The sequence below is a fragment of the Tenrec ecaudatus genome, unplaced genomic scaffold, assembly GCF_050624435.1.
Source record: "Tenrec ecaudatus isolate mTenEca1 unplaced genomic scaffold, mTenEca1.hap1 Scaffold_52, whole genome shotgun sequence".
Taxonomy (NCBI): Eukaryota; Metazoa; Chordata; class Mammalia; order Afrosoricida; family Tenrecidae; genus Tenrec; species Tenrec ecaudatus.
The window spans coordinates 511,048-534,072 of record NW_027459433.1 but is presented as its reverse complement, the minus strand read 5'-3'; the positions used below and the strand labels follow the sequence as shown (position 1 = coordinate 534,072).

The 23,025-nt window shown below is 38.6% G+C and overlaps 1 protein-coding gene across 1 annotated transcript; it reads left to right on the top strand.

Annotated features, from left to right (window-relative positions):
• The first annotated feature begins 1,196 nt into the window (after positions 1-1,196).
• LOC142436638 (DNA replication complex GINS protein PSF1-like) lies at positions 1,197-22,766 on the top strand. Its single transcript, XM_075540166.1, has 5 exons — positions 1,197-1,306; positions 3,574-3,638; positions 12,907-13,005; positions 14,009-14,099; positions 22,647-22,766. The coding sequence occupies exons 2-5, from the start codon at positions 3,604-3,606 to the stop codon at positions 22,764-22,766; spliced, it is 345 nt and encodes a 114-aa protein (XP_075396281.1). The 5' UTR covers positions 1,197-1,306; positions 3,574-3,603.
• Positions 22,767-23,025: the final 259 nt, after the last annotated feature.

Genomic DNA, 23,025 nt, shown 5'->3' with positions numbered 1-23,025 from the left:
GTAGGGGCTGGCAATTGTGATATCAGGAGGGTGTGGGAAACAAGTGAGGATCCTTTCTTAGTGCCAGCTACCAATGTGCCAGGCTTCTGTCTGGATGGAATGCGTCAGGCTAGCTGACAATTCACCTGTCTGTTCTTGCACCACTTTTGTTTCCCTTCATCTTCTAGTTAGTTTTTAGTCCACTTTTCTATAATTTCTTCTGAAGCTCAAGGTTCCAAGATTACCTAGTTTTACTAGATCTCTTGTATCTTTGTTGTAAGTTGTCTGTATAGTTATTCATTATACCTGATGTCCTTAATTCATAAGGTGAGCATCACGGCATGCCAGTTCAATAGAACAAAGTGTTCTTGCAATTGAGGGAGAAAAGAAGTGGAGGTCCAATGTCCATCTGCTACCTTAATTCTAAACCTATCAATATTAACAAGGGTTTAGGAGGGAGGGGGTAGGGAGGGAGATAGAAAAACGAGGAGCTGATACCAAGGGCTCAATTAGAAAGGAAATGTGTTGAGAATGATGAGGTCAACAAATGCACAAATGTCCTAAACACAATGGAATGATGTATTGATTGTGATAAGGGTTGTACAAGCCCCCAATAAAATGATTTAAAAAAAAGGGGGGCGACTGATTACAAGGATTTACATATAACCCCCTCCATGGAGTTGCACAACAGAAAAGTGGATGAAGGGAGATGTGGGCACTGTAAGACATGACAAAATAATTGATAAATGATCAAGGTTCCATGAAGCAGGGGAAAAAGTGAGGAGCTGATATAAAGGGAGTAAGGAGAAAGCAAATGTTTTGAGAATGATGGCAAAAATGTACAAATGAGCGTGACACAATGTATGTACATATGGATAGTTATATGAGCCCTCAATAGAATGATTTTTATTTTTAAAAAAGGGAAAAGAGGAAGTTTCGGGGGGTGTGGGTGGTACATCTATTCCAAGCTATGCTGCTCCCTAAACTATGTGCTCAGATTAGTATTGGAAAATTCGTCTCACCTCATGGATAAAGTCAAATGGAACCCCAAGGACTCTTTCCAGAGGGCCGCGTTCCACCGGAAGAAGGCACCGGTCACCGCCTCCCCACTTCCGGTCATATTTCTCTACCGCGTATGGAATTGTCCCTTTGCAACCACCGTAGCCACGCAACCTGCGTCCTTGCCTTCCCATTGGTTGGGGATTTTTTCGCCAAAGCGCAGGCGATTTCCTAGACCTGCGCTAATAAGCGCGGCGCGAACTAGGCTGCAGGGAACCCGCAGACTCTTCGGTCAAGTGGGCGGCCGACAAGGAGGTCCCGGTACCAGGTCTACCCGCCATGTTCTGTGAAAAGGCGACGGAGGTGGTCCGCGAACTGCACCACACGCCAGAAGGGCAGCTGCCCGCCTTTAATATGACGGGCTGGACGGCAGAGGGCGGGATGGAGGTCCGGGGAGCTTGGCTGAAAGGGGCTGGAGGGTGAGCGGGATCTCCCCTGGGCTGCTCTTTTCGCGGTTTGCTTCAGATTCCCCTGAGGGTGTGAGCCAAGTTCCGGAAGGGAAAGTAACAGCATAACAAAAGGTTACTGTGGGAGAAAGAAGGAAGTTACTGTACAACTCAGCAATTGCGCTTCCTCAAAGTCTACTTCCTTCCGTTTTGCTTGATTTTTAGCTTTGTTGCTTTTCCTTTGCTTAGCCAATACGAACTAAAGTAAATTTGAATCCACCTCCATTCTGCCGAAGAAAGCTGGAAGCTTTCTGTTCTTTTAAAGATTGACAGCCTCAGAAACCCACAGAACCAGTCGTTTTTATTGGATCTAGCGTTTTATGCGCGTTAGTGTGCGCGCACGCACTCAGTGAGCAAAATGTGATGATGAAGTAGGCCTCTGGTGCCAGACTGAGATTCATACTCTGTTCGATCACTGTGGACTCAGGCTTTCTGTGCGTCCAGTGTTCTCACCAACAAAAATGGGCATGATGATGGTACAGAGCTCTTGGTGTAGTGAGGAACTGTACCTGACACACCCAGGGCTGAGTCCCTGTATGCTGTTTCTACAAGAAATAATAATAGTGCTAACAGTCGTATTGTTACTATTATGATTATTTGTCCACTACAATACCATGGAAGTAGGAATGATGTTCAGCACTTAGCTTGCAATTGTCTCTCCTCATCATTGTGTGAGATCTGAGCTGTCTCCCCCCACCTCAAACATGTGAGTGGAGAATTGAAGTTAGGAGATTTGTCAGTGGTGATATAGCCAGTAAAGAGCAGAGCTAGAGCTTGAACCCTGGAAGTCTGGCTCAAGAGCCTGTACGTTTAAGCATCGTAGTAAACAATCATAGGGCAGCAACTAGATAGATGTCAGTGAGAGGACCAAGAAACACAAGTGAATAGAATGCAATGTGGTAAGTGAAACTGGTGTTGCGTAGATGGGAGCATAAAGAGAAATGCTACTGGGGGGTTGGGAGTGGGTGTTCGAGCCTTGTATGAAGTATTAGCCCTCACACAGGCAGGTGATAAACAATGGCTTAAGACTCATGATCACAACTGGAAAGATTATGTATGGAGATGTCAATGGTGGGTTCTAGGATTAGAAAAACTTCGGCATTATTCCACAGGCATTTGGAATCAGGTAGAGGTTTTCAGGTAGGGGTGTGGCGCGATGTTTTTATATTTTGGAGTACTTATTGGCAGTAAAATGAGGCCTGGAGTTATGCATTGGGCTGCTAGCCTAATGGTCAGCAATTCAAACACACCAGCCATTCTAAGGGAGAAAGATAGCCGCTTCTGTAAAGATTTACAGCTGTGTAAACCATAGGGAGCAATTTTCTCCGTCCTATAGGGTCATTTAATCAAAATGTACTTAATGGAAGTGGTTTTGGTTATTGGCAATATGGAAAATGCATCAGAAGAGAAGAACTAATGGAGGCAGAGAGATGAGCTAGTGGTGAGAAATGTGGATGATTGAAACTCAATTCTACAGATATTGATAAATGAGTTTTTTAAGTGATTGAAGACTAGCAGGACTTGTAACTTTTAGAATTGTGGAGATGAAATGGGTAATAAATGACATCAAGAGTAAACAAGGCTATTCATCATCATCAAATATTTTCAACATATAATTGGCTACAGGGTTGGTTGAACCCAAGACTGTATTTTGGCTGAAAGAATATGTGATGTCACTTCTTTTCAAATGGTCAACTATCTTATTAATATTTATGAATTTTAGAATTAAAACATTTTATTTGTCTAAGTGAAAAATTTCTATCTTAAGGTAGATGGTAGGAAAAATTCCTTTGGCCTTTCTTTTCTTGCAGTACAAACCAAAACTGTGTCTTTGGGGGAAAAAATTGGGAGAAATATTTTAAAACTTGTATTTGTTGTTTTTGCAGTGAAAATGTGTACTTTCATGCTCGATTAAGCCTTTATTTTTGATATAGGTACATAAATAGCCAGAATTTATGCAATGGCTATGGATTTTAAATAAATTATATATATAAATTGAGGATAAATGTAGTACAGATAGACTTAGGGGATTAATTGAATGCATTGGGGAATCCATGGATATATATCAAAAGCAGTTTATATATTCCAGGAGGATGGATTCAGACAAATTCTGGAGGAGATGAAGGCTTTATATGAACAAAACCAATCCGATGTGTAAGTTTTCATAAGATTTTTTTTAAGTTATCAGAGTTAAGAATTAATTAGAAATAATATTAGCTAGTTGATTTTGCATCATATTTGGGTTTTTTTTAATCTCTGTGCACCTGATTATATTCTAACTATATAATTTAGCCCAGCTCTAAAGGACTTAATATTGCTTATTGTTATATCTGCATTTTGGGTGCTTTAATGCATATTTGTTGGTTGATATGACGGAATTAGGATAGACCCAAATTGAGATACAAGTGAATAAAAGCACTAACAAAGTGGAATACATACATTTTACTTTTTAAAAAAATTAATAGATGTTTTAATGCATTGAGTAAAGAGAATAGACAATATATAGTAGGCAGTATAGACAATAGACAACATGATAGCTACATGTTGGGCTGCTGACTGCAAGATCAGCTGTTTGGAACCATCAGCTACTCTGAGGAGGAAAGATGAAGCTTTCTACTCCTATAAAGTGACAGTCTTAAAAATCCAGAGGGGCAGTTCTACCCTGTCCTATGGGCAGAACTGCTTTGGGTGGAAATCAACTCACTGGCAGAGTTTGGTTTGAGTATCGGCGCAGTAGAGATTATTCATAGTTGGAGTGGAGTTTATACAGAACTAGTGCTGCAGAAAGCTCAAAAGGTTTCTAGATTTACAGATAGTAAAAGTTCAGCCTGGGATTTGGCACAGTGAAGAATTTGAGCTGTAAGACAAAGTAATAGTGCCCTGTGATTTGGTCAAAAAACAAACCAAGCTCACTGCCATTGAGTCAATGCCGACTCATAGTGACTCTATGGGACAGGATAGACTGCCTGTGTGGGTTTCTGAGCCTTTTTTAAAACAGTTTTATTGGTACTTAATCCACATATATCACACAATTCAATAGTTCAGTCATATCAAGAAGACTTACATAATCATTAACACAATCAATTCTTTAGAGATAAAATTACAAATAATGAGTAAGAAAGAAAAGACCACCTTGTCTTAGAACAAGCAAGAAATGCTCTCACCTAAACAGCAGTTGTCAACCTGTTGGTTACGACCCGTTGGCGGTCAAACAACCCTTTCACAGGAGTCACCTAAGACCTGAAAACACATTTCCAATGGTCTTAGGAACCAAGACACTGTTCCTCTAGCTGTCTCTAGGCAGGGCTGCCCATATGCAGATATGCCCACATACGAGTAACTGGCGTGAAAACTGTTACCCATGCTACACTATGCTTTACAACAAAATTAATTTCATTTGTAGTTAGAAATTAGTCTTTCACAATAGAAAATGTTTTTGTGATTAATCACTCTGCTTTAATTGTGTTCAAATTGTAACAATGAAAATACTTCCTGCTTATCAGGTTTTACATGACGATTCATAACAGTAGCAAAATTACAGTTATGAAGTAGCAACAAAAATAATTTTATGGTTGGGGGGGTCACCACAATATGAGGGACTGTAGTAAATGTATATTAGGAAGGTTGAAAACCACTGACCAAGAACAAGTTCAGGTTAGAAGGGAGGTCATCTGACCATGTATCCAGTTCATTCCAGCATAATCACACTTACAATGATCTCTATCTGATAGAAAAGCTGTTCGAGACACTTTCCTGTGACTAGAGGGGATCTGCTGGTGGCTTAATCTGACTAGATACTCTGCAGATGGGTTTGGGGCCCCCCTATCTTCTATAGCATTCTATAAATTGGGTCTTCGAAATTTGGGCTCTGATACTTTTCCCTTTGTCATTTTTGAATTTTGTTTTGCGTGCCTTTGGGTCACGCAAGCTGGTGTGCTTCTTCTTTGTGGACATAGTTCACTCCTCGTTTAGATGACTACTTGTTTGAATTTAAGACTCCACACACTATTCCGATTGATAGTGAGCACCATTTGTTTTCTTCACCACACTTAGCTATAGCACCCTTATCTTCAGTGATCATTACATGAGGTGGGCAAGGCCATGTTATCCAAACTAACTGTCTTTGGATTGGGACTAAAGTTAAATTGGGGCCAGAATCCATCTGCTTGTCCCTGGGATATGCATAGCTCGGGTTTACTTTGACAGCCATACTATGACAAATTAATACCCTGTAAGACCAACTACCCCACCAACAGCAGCAAAACAACTAGCAGACAACTAAAGAGAAACACAAACAAAACAAGCAAATGAAAGGCAGGGAAAAAACCCAAAGAAACAGAAAAGTAACACATTGTCAATCATTGCCCCTGGAGTATAAGATGATTGCACTGGCAACACCATCAAGTTTTCCGATGACACATCATTCTGCTGTAGGTTTGAGGAGTCTGCAAGTACAGTTCTAACTTGAGCCGAAACCCATGAGTTGTTGCTCCACACAGTTAGATCTCATATTCAGTTGAATTCTGTTTACCCTAAGCAGGGGGGATCGATGCCAGGGGAAACATCCTGGATCAATTCTTCCAAGTTTAAATCCCTGCCCAACAGATCAAAGCCAGTCATATCACTGAGAGGGGAGCATCAAGGTACTAAATATATGGTGATTCTGAGTCCCTTTTGATGGACTCCAACCAAATGGGGTTCCCCCCAAGGTCCAATGACCATCACTTCCACAGGTCCAGGGCAGCCACTCTGCTTCCTCTTCTATCTAAGCACCCCAGTCCTCAGTCCAAGGGTACAGGCACCTTTGAGGCCAGGCTCAGTTCATTCTGCTGGGCCTCTGTGTTAAGCGCTTGTGTAGCCCGAGTGATGCCATGCTGACCACAAGGTTTACCGTACCACAAGGTCAGCATCCAGTGACATCTTGGTGTTTAGTCCATGGCATGTTTTATTGAGCTTTGGCTAGAGACATATTTGTAGTGTTTACCCAGGAACATAAAATCTGTCCCTATAGGTTCCCTACAATCATTGTTTAGCACACCTTCCCAATGTGAGGATATTTCTCCCCAATCACCTACCATGCTCGCCAACAGAACTATCAGTGATGTTCCTCTCCCCTGGCCTAAACTTGATTTCCTGGCAAGGTTCTTTCATTTCTGTGGGGATTTGCCCCAGCCTTGTCTTGGTGTAGACCCTCAGGTGGATGGTCTTATCCCATATCCCACCTCTTTGTGGAGTGACCCACTTTGCAGGATATTTTTGGTTTAAGGATTATTTTAGGACTTGGGTTTTTCCAGTTTACGTGGCTCTAGAAAGTCTAGAGTTCTTGGTAATTTGAAATTCAATTTTGAATTTTTCCCTTTTGATCAGCATTCGTTTATAGATTCTTTAATCAAAAAGTTCACACTATCAATAGAATTGCCATGTGCCCCTGGGGGTGATTGATAATGTTCTCTAATATAAAATTACAATGATGTCTCTTAAGATTAACCAGAGATGTACGTAAACCATAGATAACATGAATGGGATTTAGACTTGCATTTAATTCTAGCCCAATATGAGAATTAGTTCTTGTGACTTGGCCCTTTTTGATGCTCACTGAAGATATGGATGCTATAGCAAAGTGTAGTAAAGAAATTTAGATGGTATGATTTTTAGAAAGAATGGCGCATGGGGGTCTTATTTTTCAACAAGCAGCCTTCTGAGTGAAATATCACCTAAGTCCACATGGAAGAAGCACATCAGCCTTTGTGACCAGAGGAGTGTGAATAATTAAAACTCAAATATGAAGGAGGGAATAGTATTAGAGCTTAAATTGTGAACACCTGATTTGCAGAAGGATATGGATGACAGTGGAAATCCAAAATCATTTGCAAGTTCCACACAAGTGGTTTAAGATTCCGGTGAATCCTCTCTGACTCAGTTGAAGGATGTCAGTAGTCTTGCTATCAGACAGAGAGTGTTATAGAGATGATTACAATAAAGCATGATATCATTTGACCTCTGTTTTGACCCATTTTACTTCAGTAAAAACAAAGTGCAGGGGAAATATGTATGGATAAAGCTCTGTGAGTCCTCTCTGAGCATAGACAAGTGTTGTGGTTAGCCTTGCTGTTATGCAGAGTGCATTGGAAAGTGGATTATTGCAGATGCAATTCCTTTAAAATTTAGCACCATAGCCATTGATCTCCTTTTTGACCCATTTTAAATTGATTTTAGTTTTTTATATTTTCTATCTTTTCAGTTGGGATACTTTTGTTTTACTTTGTTATTTTTAGTAGGTTTTTTGCTGTTTTTAAATGTTTTAGTGTATATGAAATCTAGGGTAGGTATATCTATTGAGACAATATCTAGATTAATGGTTCCTGAGTTGTGGCCGGGGCGGTTTGAAGGAAGTGAGTACAATAATAACAGTGAGTACAAGAAGGAAGAAAATGTTCTAAATTCGATTGTGGTAATGATTGTACAACTCTTCTTAATATGATTGAACCATTTAATTATATAATTTGCGATGGACTTTTTAACAGTTTATTGGTATATAATTCACATATCGTTGTAGAATCATCACCATAATCAGGTTTAGATATTTTCTTCATTCTTGGACTCATTGTTATTAGCTCCCCATTTCCTCCCCACCTCCCCTGCCCTGCCCCAAGGAACCATGAATCCAGTTACTGCCTCTGATTCACCTATCTTGGATTTTATATACAGAAAAACAGTGAAAACAATAAAAACAACACTAACAAGACTATGAAAGTAAAACAAAAACCTCAGTCAAAAGAAAGCTACAAGTATCTTAAGAACTAGAACACATTTAGATGGCTCATAAGGGAGAGCAAATGGTGGGGTGCTGAGTTTGAACCTAACCGCATCCGCAGGAATCCACTGCGCTCTGCATGCTAGCGAGGCCCTCCACCCCTCGTCCATGGTCACAGTGAGGCTCCAAGGGTTTGCTTCATGAGTGTTTTCCCTTCACTTTTTTTTTTAATTGAAACAGCTTTAAAATGGGTCCAAAGGAAAATCAAATAAGATATACTGCATTTTGATCTATGTCTGACATATTGATTTACAGTGTCTGATAATAGAGCTCTTCACATCCCTCAGCTATAACGAGAGGGAATTCACAAGAGGCTTGATCTCTTTGTGGACCCTCTAAATGGATTTTGGGCTTCCACTGACAACCATAGCCTTCTACAAACCAATTGTTCACAATTTAAGCTTTGATATCATTCCAGCCTTTAGATTTGGATTATGTTCACACAGGCTGATGGGCTCCTTCCATGTGACACCCCACTTAGATGGCTGCTTGTTTGAAAACAAACCTTTAAAATCCCCAATACTATTTTTTCTAATAGCTGGGCACCATCTAGGTTCTTCACCACATTTTGCTGTAGACTCATATCTTCAGTGATTTCTTCATGAGGGCAACCACCAAGCAGGACCATGTCATAAGAACTAGCTGTTCTTAGATTGGGACTAGAATTAAGTACAAGCCTAAAATCCACTCATGGTTTATAAATGACTCTGGTTCACCTAAGAGACATCATTGTCATTTTATGTTACAGAACAATATCAATTATCATCCCCTTGCTGACTCATGACAACTTCATAGGGCAGGGTAGAACTGTCCTGTGAGTCTCCCAGCCTGCACATCATCACAGGAGTAAAAAGCCTCATCCTTCCCCCACAGACTTGGCTGGTGACTTTAAACTGCTGATGTTTCACTTAGGAGTCTAATGTGTAGCCGGTACACTTTGATGGTGTCATTAGTTTAGCCAATGTTACAGAATTTAGAACATTGTCGAGAAAGGGAAATTATACAAGTATGGGCCAGCTGTGAACTGCAATACATGAATTGTTGACTTGTGTAAATTAAACCTTTAAGTGACTGAGCACTATTTACAGAAACAACAGGAGTTGGTGATAGGGCAAACGTTCCAATAATATTTACAACAGCAGAGCCACACCTGCCATAAAAAGCAAAGAAGCATTAAAACAGACTGGTAGTTCTGGGCCACTGTTCTTGGTGGCAAGAGATTGAAACCAAGTCCCGTGCTGTGGTTGACTTCTTTCACTAGTTTAATGACATCGAGTCCCATCCATATTGTAGATTGTGCCAATTCTTCATTTCTACGATTGGCTGAGTAACAACATCAGCAGCAGCAGTAGTGTGTACACGTATATATCACATTTTCCTATTCATGGGCATTAGGTGGTTCTTATCTTCACCCATTGCAAATAGTATAGCAAGGAATGTTGGTGTACAAGTCTGTTTGCATGTCTTTTCAAATCTGGGTGTAGTAGATCAGATTTTTGTTGAGCTGCGACACTACTACCTACATTAGCGATACCATTTTACATTCCTACCAGCAATGGATACAGGAAATTTTTTTTTTTTTTGGTAGTGAGTTTGGTTAGGTTTATTTATTTTATTAAATCATTTTATTGGGGGCTTGTATAACTAACTCTTTGCACAATCCATAAATCCATCTATTATGTCAAGCACATTTGTTGCCATCATCATTCTCAAAACATTTTCTTTCTTCTTGAGTCTTTGGTATCCGCTCATTTTTTACCCTTCTTCTCCCTCCCTCCCTACCTCACAAAACTTTGATAATTTATAAAAATTTTTTTCATGTCTTACACTGTCCAATATCTCCCTTCACCCACTTTTCTGTTTTCCACCCCCAGGGAGGGGGTTATATGTGGATCATTGGTTCCTCTTTTCTCCCCCACCTTCCCCTTACCCTCCTGGTATTGCTGCACTCATTGATCCTGAAGGGTTTATCTGCCCTGGATTCCCTGTGTTTCCGGCTCTTATCTGTATCAGTGTACAGCCTCTGGTCTACCCGGATTTGTAAGGTAGAATTGAGATCATGATAATTGGGGGAGGAAGCATTAAAGAACTAGAGGAAAGTTGCGTGTTTCATCAGTGTTATACTGCACACTGACTGGCTCGTCTCCTCCCTGTGACCCTGCTGTAAAGGGATGTCTACTTGCCTACAGATGGACTTTGAGTCTCCACTCCGCACTCCCCCTCATTCACAATGATGATTTTTTTTGTTCTTTGATGACTGGTACCTGTTCCTATAGATACCTCGTGATCACACAGGTTAGTGTGCTTCATCCATGTGGGTCTCTATCTTCAAGCCTTTAAGATCCCAGAGGCCATATCTTTTGATAGCTGGTACCATCAGCTTTCTTTTTCACATTTGCTTATGCACCTGTTTTGTCTTCAGCAATCATGTAGGGAAGGTGAGCATCATGGAATGCCAATTTAATAGAACAAAGTGTTCTTGCATTGAGGGAGTATTTGAGTAGAGTCCCAATGTCCTTTAATACTAAACCTATAAATACATGCACATTAGATCTACTTCTCCATCATCATATATAAATATTGGCATGTACACACCTGTATTTAGACCTTTAAATACTCTTTGACTCCTAATTCTTTCCTCTATTTCCTTTTGCTTTCTTCTTGTCCCACTATCATGCTCAGTCTTCATTTGGATTTCAGTAATTCCTCTAGGTTATACTGCTCTTGATCAAGCCCTACCAGGCCTCCTGCACCCTCCTGGCCATTGATTTTGAATCACTTATTGTTCCCTTGTCCCTAGGTTTGTTAACACCCACTTCCTTTCCCCCCACCCCCGCCTCCCCTGCTCCCATATCTCCCCAGAACCAGCAGTCCGTTGTTTTCTCCTTCAGATTGTTTATCCCGCCTATTTTTTCTAGATAGAATTGCAGAGATAATAATATGCACAAAAAACAAGACAGAGCAAAACGAAGCAACAAAAGAAAACCAAAAAAAGACAAAAAAAAAAAAAAAAGAAAAGCCTGTAAATAGTTCAAGGTCTGTTTGTTGACCTTTAGGAGTGTTTTCCAGTTGAGTCTGATGGGGTGGCACACTCTGGCCCCAAAGTCTATTTTTTGTACTCCCTCAAGACTTCTTTGCTCTGCTTCCTTTGCTGTTCTGTTGCATGGCTCTTAGTGTTTTGCCTCAGTGTGATGGGGTCAGATTGGGCACAGTTCCCACACTGTGTTTCCAGTGTTGTCCCCTGGTAGCACTATGGGTCAGTGAGGTACATCGTGTCTCATAGTGGACTGGCCATATGGTCCTCTCTGTGCTTTGACTTCTCTGAGTGGAAATATCGTCCTCAGGGCTTGGTGGGCCAGGATGTGTTCCACTTTGAACTACTTTCTTGTATTCATAACACTTGTAAATTCTTGTTTTAAAAATTTGTCCCCCATCTTCCTGATGTCCTTCTGAGAAAACAATCACTGTAAGCAATGTCTGGTTAAATTATATATCAAAAGAAATCTTTTTATTTACCCACCTATAAATGTGATTTTTGTTTAGGACATTTGATGTATGTTTTTAAGTACTTGGTATTAGGTGTATTTGTGCTTAGTTTGTACAATGTAGACCATAATCTGGTACCCATAGAGTGACAGCAGATAGAAAAACCTAACAGCACAGGGTGTGCATTTTTCCTGTTTTCAGGGCCTAGTGCATTATGTGGAACAAAGCATGGTGGACCCTTTTTATATTCATCTAATTGCTTTAAAATGCTAAAGTAGATACTTACTCCTTTTGTTCTTCTGGTTTTAAAATGTGATCCATATCAAGTGTCTAAGAAGATGTGCATTTTATAGGGTGAAACTACTTCCTCTGTATATGAAAAAACCCTAAAGTATAGTAAAAAATATAGATGGGGAAATAGCAAATATTTGTTGAATGAATAAACTGCTGACTCCATGTCCAGCTACAGTAGTGTGGTGAGGATTCGGAAGTGCTCCTAGAAGCGGAGTGCTCATACAATAGAAACATCATGTAAGACCACCTTCTTCGGGCCATGATGTCAGGTTTTCTCTTACCTCAGTGAACAAATAGGACACTTGTCTTTTGAAATAATAGAAAGCAATCAGTGTGCAAAACTGTACAATACCAAATGGTTAAAGGAGATTAAATTAGTATAGTATCATTGCATTGACAAGTTAGTTAACTTGGCTTTTTCTTACTTTAATCTTGTAATGTGTAAATAAAAGTTCTGAAGTAGAAGCAGCACAATTTGCTTAGGTAAACTGTTACGTACAAATAGGTAAAAATGTGTACGTGTATCAGTCCTTTGAAAAATATCATGGAAAAATTAATTTTTTTGGTTCTGTAGTGCCAGGAACTGGATTTAATGGTTTCTTGTGGGGATTGTAGGGGTGGTTGGTGGGAAACAGGAAGCTAATAACAATGAGTACAAGAAATAAGAAAATGTTCTAAAATTGATTGTAGTGGTAATTGTACAGTTTTTTGTACAATTCTTAATAACTATTGAATTGTTTGATGTGAATTGTTACATGTCAATAAAACTTAAAAATTTTTGTTGTTCTGCAGTGTATTTATCCATTTTCTCTTTAATTCTCTTCCTAGTAATGAAGCAAAATCAGACGGAAGAAGCAATTTGATACCAACCATCAAATTTCGGCACTGTTCTTTGTTAAGAAATCGACGCTGCACTATTGCGTACTTGTAAGCTGCTGTGATTTTACTTGTAGTAGCAGGAAACAAAGAAGAGTTTTCCATGGGGTTTCTCAATTAAGTTTCTGGTTGATAGCAACAGATCTCAGATTTATTTATCTCTGTGGTTATGCATGGAGCCCTGGTAGCATGGTTACTTGTTGGGCTGTGATCTACATGGTCCACAGTTCAAAACCACTAGTAGTTCCGAGGGGAAAAGGCCGTGTTTCTATTCCTGTAAATAATTACAATCTTGGAAACCCACAGGGGTTTGCTATGAGTCAGCATTGGCTTGATGGAAGTGAGAGTGTTTTCAGTGTTTATGCGCTGGACTGTTAACCAGAAACAGCATTTCAAAACCACCAGCTGTTCTGCGGGGAAAAGATGAGGCTTTCTACTCTTAAAAAAGAGTTACAATCTCGGAAACTCACTGGTGCGCTTCTATCCTGTCCTTACAGTGTCAGTATGAGTCAAACAACTCCATGTGGCAGTGAGTTATTTCTTTTAAGTTTGATTTAATGTAAGCATTTTAATTTCGTTTTTCCAGTTTAAAATTTGTATTGTAAAAGATTGCACTATTCTTGAAAGCAGAGAGAATAATATAGTGAAGCTCCTGGAGTTGTCTTATAAATTTAACAATACATTTTCCATAATTTATGACATATGTATGTTAGGCTACTTAAAACTAAGTACTAAACATCAGATAACATTTTACCACTATATACTTTAGGATACATCTCTAAGAAATAAGGGCCTTTCTGATCTTTTTCCACATTACTGCTGTGTCACCATCACAGTTACGACAATGAACAGTGCTAGGGGCATCAGCCCAGTTCCTATTCCCGATTTCTGGTAGTCCCAAAGATGTCTTCTTAGAGTAGATCTATTTGCATCAGAATCTTAAAAAAAAAAAATCCACAAATGACAGTTTAGTTGATAAGATCCTTGAGTCCTTACTGATAGAACAGTGTCTGATTTCCTGCTTGTTTCTATGCTAATACTCTCAATGTCCTAGGTATGACCGGTTACTGCGGATTCGTGCACTTAGGTGGGAATATGGCAGTGTGTTGCCTAATCCTTTACGATTTCACATGTCTGCTGAAGAAGTAAGTTAGCACTTTTTCAAGTTAATGATTTTGGGAAAATACTGAGATCCTGGCTTTTTTTTTCTACAATGATGTTTACTAGTATTTCTCTGTTTTATGTAAATTTTCTATATTTTGTTTGTGAGAATGTGTAGAGGTAAATATAAACTACTAACTCAGCAGTTTGTATATATAATTTATTGACACATACTTTTTGAATTAAGCAACCATTCTTACCATACTTTTCTGAGTTATTCCTCACTAGCATAAGCTTACTACTCCAAGATTCCTAGCTAATCTTTTGAGTTGCTATCATTTGATCCATGATTTGATCACCTTTTCAGCAATAAGTTTTCAGCGTTTTTTAAGCAGTTAGTACTTACTGCGATAGGCATGGGAAGTATAAAACCAAACTCATTACTCTCAAGTCGATTGTGACTAAAACTGCCTCAGAGGTTTATAAGGCTATACATTATTTTTGTTTTGAACTGTCTTATTTGGCACATAATCCATATACACTATCAATCTTTATGGAAACCAACTGCCATATTTTTCTCTTACAGAGTAGCTAAGTGGATTCAAATTGCCAACCTTTCCATTAATAGTGACAAATGTGGCAACTGCCACTGGGGTACCCTCCTGGAAGGGAGTAGTAGTAAGTAATTCTAGTGCTACAGGGAAAACTGACAAACAATAAAAAAAGGAGTTTCTTTTATTTATTAGTGATTCATCAGTGGAGTTGAAAAGCCGACATTATTCTTAGGAGATATGTAGTTTTCTAGTCAGCATGAATAAATATTCAGAATAAGATGAGTATTTGTCACTGAAGGTAGGGTGCTAGACCAGTATTTCAAGATAGAACATTAGAGTCAGAACACTTGGTTTCAACTCCTGACACTGCTTTGTAATCTTGGGCAAGTAACCTCATTGCTCTGTGTTCACTCCTTTATTTACAAAATGGGGTCATAGTGTGTCCTACTACAGCCTTGGTTCTCAACCTTCCTAATGCCACGACCCTTGAATAGAGTTCCTCATGTTGTGGTGATCCCCAATCTTAAAATCATTTTTGTTGCTACTTCATAACTGTAATTTTGCTACTGTTGTGAATTATAATGTAAACATCTGATATGTAGGATATATTTTTAGTTTACAAATTGAACATATTTAAAGCATAGTGATTAATCACAAAAATAGGTAATTATATCTTGTGAAATACTGATTTCTAATTATAAATAAATGAAATTTTGTCTTGAAGCATGGTGTAGCATGAGTAACAGTCTTAATATAACAATAGTGAACTACATTGCTACATTTTGCGACAGTGTGCGTAAAAAGCCAGAAGGTTGAGATAGTTTCTTTCTCACTAGATCAGAAATTCTCCAGACAGTCTTAGCAAGAGCACAAGATCATCTTCCACAACAAATCTACTTCTTTATTTAGACTTGATAACAAACAAGCTGGAAAACCCTGTTTCACAAAGATAAGTTGTTGGAAATGGAAGAAAAAGGTACAACACAGTCTCCGACAGAACAGGACCTGACTGCAAACACTTGATCCAGAATTTTGTAACTGGCATTGTAGAGAAATCAGTTCTCGCTGCATCGCTGTTAGTTCAATAAACGTCTCTTGTGCTATCTCAGGAACATCTTCAACTTTGACTGCAAATGGGCTTCTGGCAAGTGCAAATGAGGTGTCGGGTAGATTTGGAAAGTACGATGAAATTTCATCTGCAAGCATATGCAAGTGTTCTTTCACAGAAATTGTAATCCTTTTGTCTGGTTCAGTGTCATGTTCTTCAAAGAAAACAGATAGGGTAGGCATGTAAATTTTATTTTCTTTTTATTATTTTTTTGGTAAATTTTATTTTCATCCAATTTTTTCCCCCAAAGCTGATGTTTCCTTTGGAATGATCAGATATTTTCAGATAAATCAAGGCATGTTGCATTTTGTCCTTGCAGTAATAAATTGTAACTCATTCAAGATGGCAAAGATGGCAATCAAACTATTTTCTGTATCTCACTTTTATCGCTGCAAAATGCTTTGAACTGCGGTCATGTTTTCTGATAAAAAACGTTTTGAGTTCATCACCATGCTCAAAAACACCTTTTAAAACTTTTCCTCTGGACAACCGTCTCACTTCAGTTGCGAAAGCAGTAGACTGTTTAAAGTGCTCGCCTTTACAAAATTGACAGAATTTATGATGCTTCTCATTACTTCTTGTAACTCTTTTGGCCGTGTATTTGTTGCTAATATTTTCTGATGAGTTATACAGTGAGTTCCGGTGACTTTCGGTGACTCAGTACCAAACGTTGAAATTCAGATTGACATCCTAGCATAGTGGAGCATCATCTGCAAACACCACAAACCTTTTCCCAAGAGATCTTATGCTCTTTCAGAATGAACCAACTATCAAATACATCACGTGTAGTAGTTGCCATTTTAAGAGGTTTGCAAAAAAAGAAACTCATATTTAAAGTCGCCATCATTAATATGCCTCAGGTAAACAGTAACTGTGAACAGTTTGCAACGTCTGTAGATTCATCACGCTGGATGCTAAATATTGGAAGTGGAGCAGATTTACTTTCCTGGATTATCTGATCAAGAATATCAGCAGCCTTGTCTGCTATTCTTCTGCAGGCAGTGTCATTTGATAAGAAAATTGCGCTCAATTTTGTAACAAATTCATCTCTGATCATAACTCGAACAATTTACTGGCCCCTGGCAACAGTGAATCCTCAGCAATGGTGTAGGGTTTCATAGCGCTGGTGATTCTGAGTGCCACCAAATATGAAACTTCAATGACTACTACGTTTTGTTTGTGGTACTTGCCACCAGTGTCAAGTCTGGCTTTCTTGAGTTTATCATCAGCTTTGCTTTTAAAATAGTTGGTATCCTTGCCAGCAAAGCTCGGATATTTGCTATCAAAATGGCATATTAGTTTGTTCAGCTTCATAGATTCAACTAATAGAACTTCACAACAAGTAAGACATTGTAGTTTCTCAGTTCCTGCTGTCATTGAAGTAAAACCATACCATAAAAAATCCTCACTATCTTTTCTTAACGTTCTTCTACATGATCCATTGTCATGGGATGGTTGGCTAATGAAAATAATATATAACCATAGCTTTAATAATACAAAAGATGGCTCTCCCTCCTCCACCACTGCCACCTCCTCCTGCTGTTCCTGCAGCTGCCTGTGTGCTCGTTTGGTGCGGACCTGGTACCTCTTTTGAGAAGACTTCAGCATTCACCCTGGCCAACAAAAAACTCAAGGGAGGAGTCAAGACTGAGAACAATGATCAGATTAACTTGAAGGTGGTAGGGCAGGATGGTTCTGTGGTGCAGTTTAAGATTCAGAGGCACACCCACTTAGTAAGCTAATGGAAGCCTATTGTGAACAGGGTTTGTCAATGAGTCAGATCTGATTTGATTCGACAGACAGCCAATCAATGAAACAGACACACCTGCACAGTTGGAAATGGAGGATGAAGATACAATTGATGTGTTCCAGCAGCAGACAGGAGGCATCTTCTAAGGGAGCCTGCTCCTTTCCTCCAGAACTCTCTTCCAGCCGACCAAGAATCCATTCTCGATTAGAAAACCACAGTTTGATTCCACCACCTCCTGACAACTACAGTATAGTTTTCTCTTTATTTCATTTCCCCTTCCTCATTCCTTTATTGTACACAAAGTAACTGGTGCATGTACACAAGCATATTAAATTTTTCCCTTTGTTTATTTATTCGTTTACTAAATCACCAATGGTATGTTTTGATCAACATCAGGTGGAGATGGGATGGGGAAAACACTGGTTCTGTGAAAGCTCCCCTTCTCCATCAGTGGCTTGCTCATTCAGCTTCTCTCTTTGTATTTCAGTAGGTTATTTTGCTCTCACTGTTTAACAAAAACAAAAAAAATGACATGAAAAAAATCCTTGCATGCCTTGTTCGATTGAAGAATTTTTATGTTTTTCATTTATCATTGTAAAACCAAGGACAGTTTTATAACATTTTTGTATGTAGCTATTACATGTAGGGCAATCTGTCTTTAAGTAGGCGTAAATTACACTCAATGAAGCCTAGATAGTTTTCCCTTCAAGTCAAGCGTCTTTTTTAAATTTCTTATTTAAAAAAAAATAGTACTAAAGATGATACATGGCACAATTTAGTCAATACAGTTTATTAAAATTTCCTATGATTTAACATTCTCTATGTTGTGTTTTTACATACCTGTTACTATCACAAGGAGCAGTATTCACATCAACCACAGCTGAATATAAAAAGACCAATCAGCATCCAGATAAAGTTCCCATGGTACAGATATCGATATTTTGCAGTAGTTTATGATTTTACCCAGAAATAATAATTCATGAAGTGTCATTTACCACCAATACTGCTGCTTTTAACACAGCAGCTGCTCTCTACGCATGTGTGACTTGTCCACATAAACACATTGTGGTGCCAACCCTGTCACATCCACCTTTATTTGTACAAGTTGAATGTGATGGGGTTGTCTGATTATGTCATTACACTGCGTACTCGTATGTGGGCAGACCCTCCTGGAGATGGATAGAGGAGCAGTGACTTGGTTCCTAAGACCATTGGAAATACATGTTTTCCAATGGTCTTAAGTGACTCCTGTGAAAGGGTCCTTTGACCCCAAAAGAGGTCGTAACCCACAGGTTGAGAACTGCTGTATTAACAGGGTTGTTACAGGATGATTAAGGCTGCCCATTTGGAACATAGCATAGAACGGAATGTGATCAATGCTGTTATTGTGTGAGTTTGGTATAGTATATCACTTATGAAAGAAAGTGTTAGTCTGGGTTGACTAGAGGAACAGTCATACACTCATGTGTATAAGAACTTTATATAAAAGAGCAATTATATATTGAGAAAACATCTCAGCCCAGTTCAGATCAAGTTCCTAAGTCCGATATTAGCCTATATGTTCGGTACTAGTCGATAAATTCCTCTTTAGATTCACAGTATATGTAATGATGCCAAATGCAGGAATATCGCAGGCCAGTGGGTAGAAGGTCTTGTGGATCCAGTGGCAGTGTATGCATTTCAGTGTTGGCACGGGTCTCCTCCAGCTCTCTGACTGTCTCAGCGCAGAAAAGGAAGGTAGAGAGACTGGGTTTGATCTCCATTGAGCTACTTATTTCTGTCATGCCTCAAAATGAGGTCATCAAGCTGCAATTTTATTGACAGGCTGACAGGATATAATGTAATTGCCACGGCATGTATTCAGTAAATTTGCCATGAGTTTTATAAACAATTTACTTGCTAACTGCATTTAAAAAATTTAACTTGAGTTTAATTGACATAATTCATATACCACACAACCCAGTGGTTTAAATATATTAAAAAGAGCTGTGCAGTTATGATCTCCATCAATTTTAGAACATTTTCTTCAGTCTTAAACTCACCATTTGCCCCAGCCTGCCCTGTCCTAACCCAAAGAAACTTAATCCATTTATAGTCTTCACAGTAACTAAGTCCTATCCTAGATTTTACTTAAAGAAAATCATATGCGTATGGATTGTGATAAGAGTTGTATGAGCCCCTAATAAAATGTAAAACACAAAATTAAAAAAAACACCTAACTATCCTAAGTCATCATGGCAAAATATTGAATGCTCAATAAACCACTGAAAACTCCAAAAAAAAAGAAAGAAAATCATATGCAAAAAAAACAGCCCTCAATCCAAAAGAAAATATAAAAACTAGAACAAATTTAAAAGGGACCAAAAGAGAGAAAAACAATAACGTTAAAAATTATCTGTGTTAACCTACTTTCCAATGCACTCAGTGTATAACAAGACTATTTCCATTCTTTGTTCATGGTCTAAGGAGATTCACTGGAGGCTTAATCTGTGTGGGAACTGTGCAAATGGAGTTTTTGGGCTTCCACTGTCATCCGCAGTCTGCTCAGGTTTTAATCTCTAATACCATTGCCTCCTCTGATCTTGGATTGCTAAGTACATTTCCATGCTTTATTTTTATTCTGTTCATGTTCTGGAGAAAGAAACAAAGTACCTCAGCTTCTTGAGGGAACTACTAAATAATTACGTTACCAGTTAATTTTTCAGGTTCTTTTTCCATGGTCTTTGTGCCGGAATCTTACATTAAGTGGACTTGAGGGGTGCCTCTTTATTATGGTGAAATGAACAGAACATGTTCTTTCTCTAATAACAATAGCTATAGTATTTTTTTAAAAACATAGAGTGTTTAAGAGTAATAGTTCTTGTAGGATTTTATCTTAAAATTTAAGTAACCAATAGATGAGGATTTTATTTTAAACATAAATACATGAACTTGTCGTGCATAAACTTTTTTAGTTTAGTACAAGGTAGTCATGACAAGGCACACAAGTAAGACTTCAAGATGCTGATTTTAGAACCAGAAAATTATAATTAACAATTATAATGTTAGTCTTGAGATTAGATTTCCATACTTTAGACTTCATTTTGACCTTGAGTTCAATGGAAATCCCTTATAGCTGGGCTCCAAATTCTGTGTTAATAGAGTCTCTACAAGGTCTAGTCTATGGAGAGAATCACTGCCTCTGCCTTTTCCTTCTCAGAGCATAAACCGAAATTCAGTTTCTATATGTGAACATTTCACTTTGAACTCACCGATAAGGGATAGGTGATGCCATCTTTAACAAAGATTAGTGTATTATTTTTTTCCATGAAGGTAGACAAATAGTAGTTTACAAGTTAGAGACTCCAAGACACTTTAGAGAGAGATAATCTTATGTCATAATTTCTTTTTTAAAAATCATTTTATTGGGGCTCATACAACTATTATCACAATCCATACATACATACATTAATTGTGTAAAACACCCACTGCCATTGACTTTTAACAATCCTTAAGGATGAGCAAAGTAGAACTGGCTCTTTAGGTTTCTGAAGCTGTATTTCTTTATAGGAGCAGAAATCCCCTTTCTCCCTAGGTGTAACTGGTTGAGTCAAACTGTTGACCTTGGCTTTAGCCAACACATAACCCAATACTAACCAACATAGTAGTGGTGGGTGCCTTCTCGTCAGTTCCGCCTCATAGTGGCCCTGTCTAGATCAGCATGAAGTACTACTGGACTCTGCATCCTCACAATTGTTATGTTTGAACCCATTGTTGAGTTACCGTATCAATTCATCTCCTTGAGTTGTTTTTGATTTTCCCACTGACTTTGCACTGTACCAAGTATTGTGTCGTTTTCTAAGGACTGGTCTCCTGAAAACGTGCCCAAAACTTGTGAGACAAGTCTTGCCATACTCATCTCTAAGGATCAGTCTGGCTGTGATCTTCCGAGACAGATTTGTTTGTTCAGTTAGCAGTCCATGGTACTTTCGGTGTTCTTTGCCAACATGCTAATTCAAAGGCATCTATTCTTTGGTCTTTATTAATTGTTGTCCAACTTTCATATGCTTATGAGGCAATGGAAAATCCCATGGCTAAGGTCAATGGAAAATCCCATGGCATTGCTCAGTCCTCAAAGTGTGACATCCTTGCTCTTCATCACTTTAAAGTAGAATTTCAGAAATCCAAAATATGTTTAGTGAAAGAAATTTGTCACAAAATAATAAATACTGTGTGGATCTATTTAAAGTACAAATAATGAACAGCACTAAACTAGTGTTTTAGGGATGCATTCTTGGGTGATAATGTAAAATTTTCAGAATGGAACAAAATGATAAGTCTCCATTTTGGGGCTGAGGATGTGTTACTCCTTGACCAGGCTGTTTCTTAATAATGTCATTAACCTGTACATCTTTGTTTTGCCTACCTTTCTGTAATTATACATAAATAAGATTCTGAGGAGATTGCAACTAATGTCACAAAACAAAATATATATAAATTATTGTATAAAACATGAGTTTTCTCTGTAAACTTTCACCCTAACCATAATAGACTTTAAAAAATAACAAATGCCTTTTATTATTATTTCCTTCCCCCAGCCCTTTGGCAACTCTTAATCTACTTTTTTACATTTATAGAATTCCGATGACTGACTTTCCTACAAATGCAGTCGTAAAATAATGTGACCTCTTGCGCCACTTTACATGTGATAAAGGTTTACCCTTGTCAGATACAACTTAGAACTGAATTCCAAAGTAAGCCTCACTATCTTCTATTGTGTGCACTCCTCATTTTGCTTGTCCTTCCTTCTCTTTGGGGACATTTGCATTGTCTGCTCAAGCATGTTGTTCCATTCTTATAAAAAGAGTCCGTGCAGTATTTAAAGCGACCATAACTGAATCATGTGTTTTTCGTAGTGTTGTTTCTGGTTGAATGGTTTTTTTAGATCTGTGCTTAGGTCTACTGGTTTGTAAGCTATGTGATAACAAGAATTTTGTCTGTTTTGGTTGAATGCTCCATCCTAAGTGCACAGACAGTTCCTGACTCGTAGAAGACAACCATTAATGTTCGCTATATAAATACAGGAATGCCACACTCATGATCTACATGGGCGTATGTGCTGTTTGAAGTCACGATTACACAATGTTGGCAAGCTTGTTTTCTTTGTCACTTGGTAAAAAGACCATTTTTCTGTTTTCAGATAGAATGGTTCAATTGTTATAAGAAGTCCCTTGCTACTTACATGAGGTCATTGGGAGGAAATGAAGGTTTGGACATAACACAGGATATGAAGCCTCCCAAAGCTTATATATTGAAGTAAGTTTTACCTCTTGAGAATGGATTTTATTGAATGTGTGGATTATGCTCCTATTATGTAAGAAGGAGATATGAATATAGTTTTGTTAGGTGCCACCAAGTCCTATTCATAGTAACTAGATGTACAACAGAATGAAACACTGCCTTGCCCCGCACCCTCTTCTCAAACATTGCTGTTTGAGCCCATTATTGCAGTCATGGTGTCAATGTGTACCACTGAGAGGCTTCCTCTTTTTGACCATCCAGGGACTTGCCATCCAGAT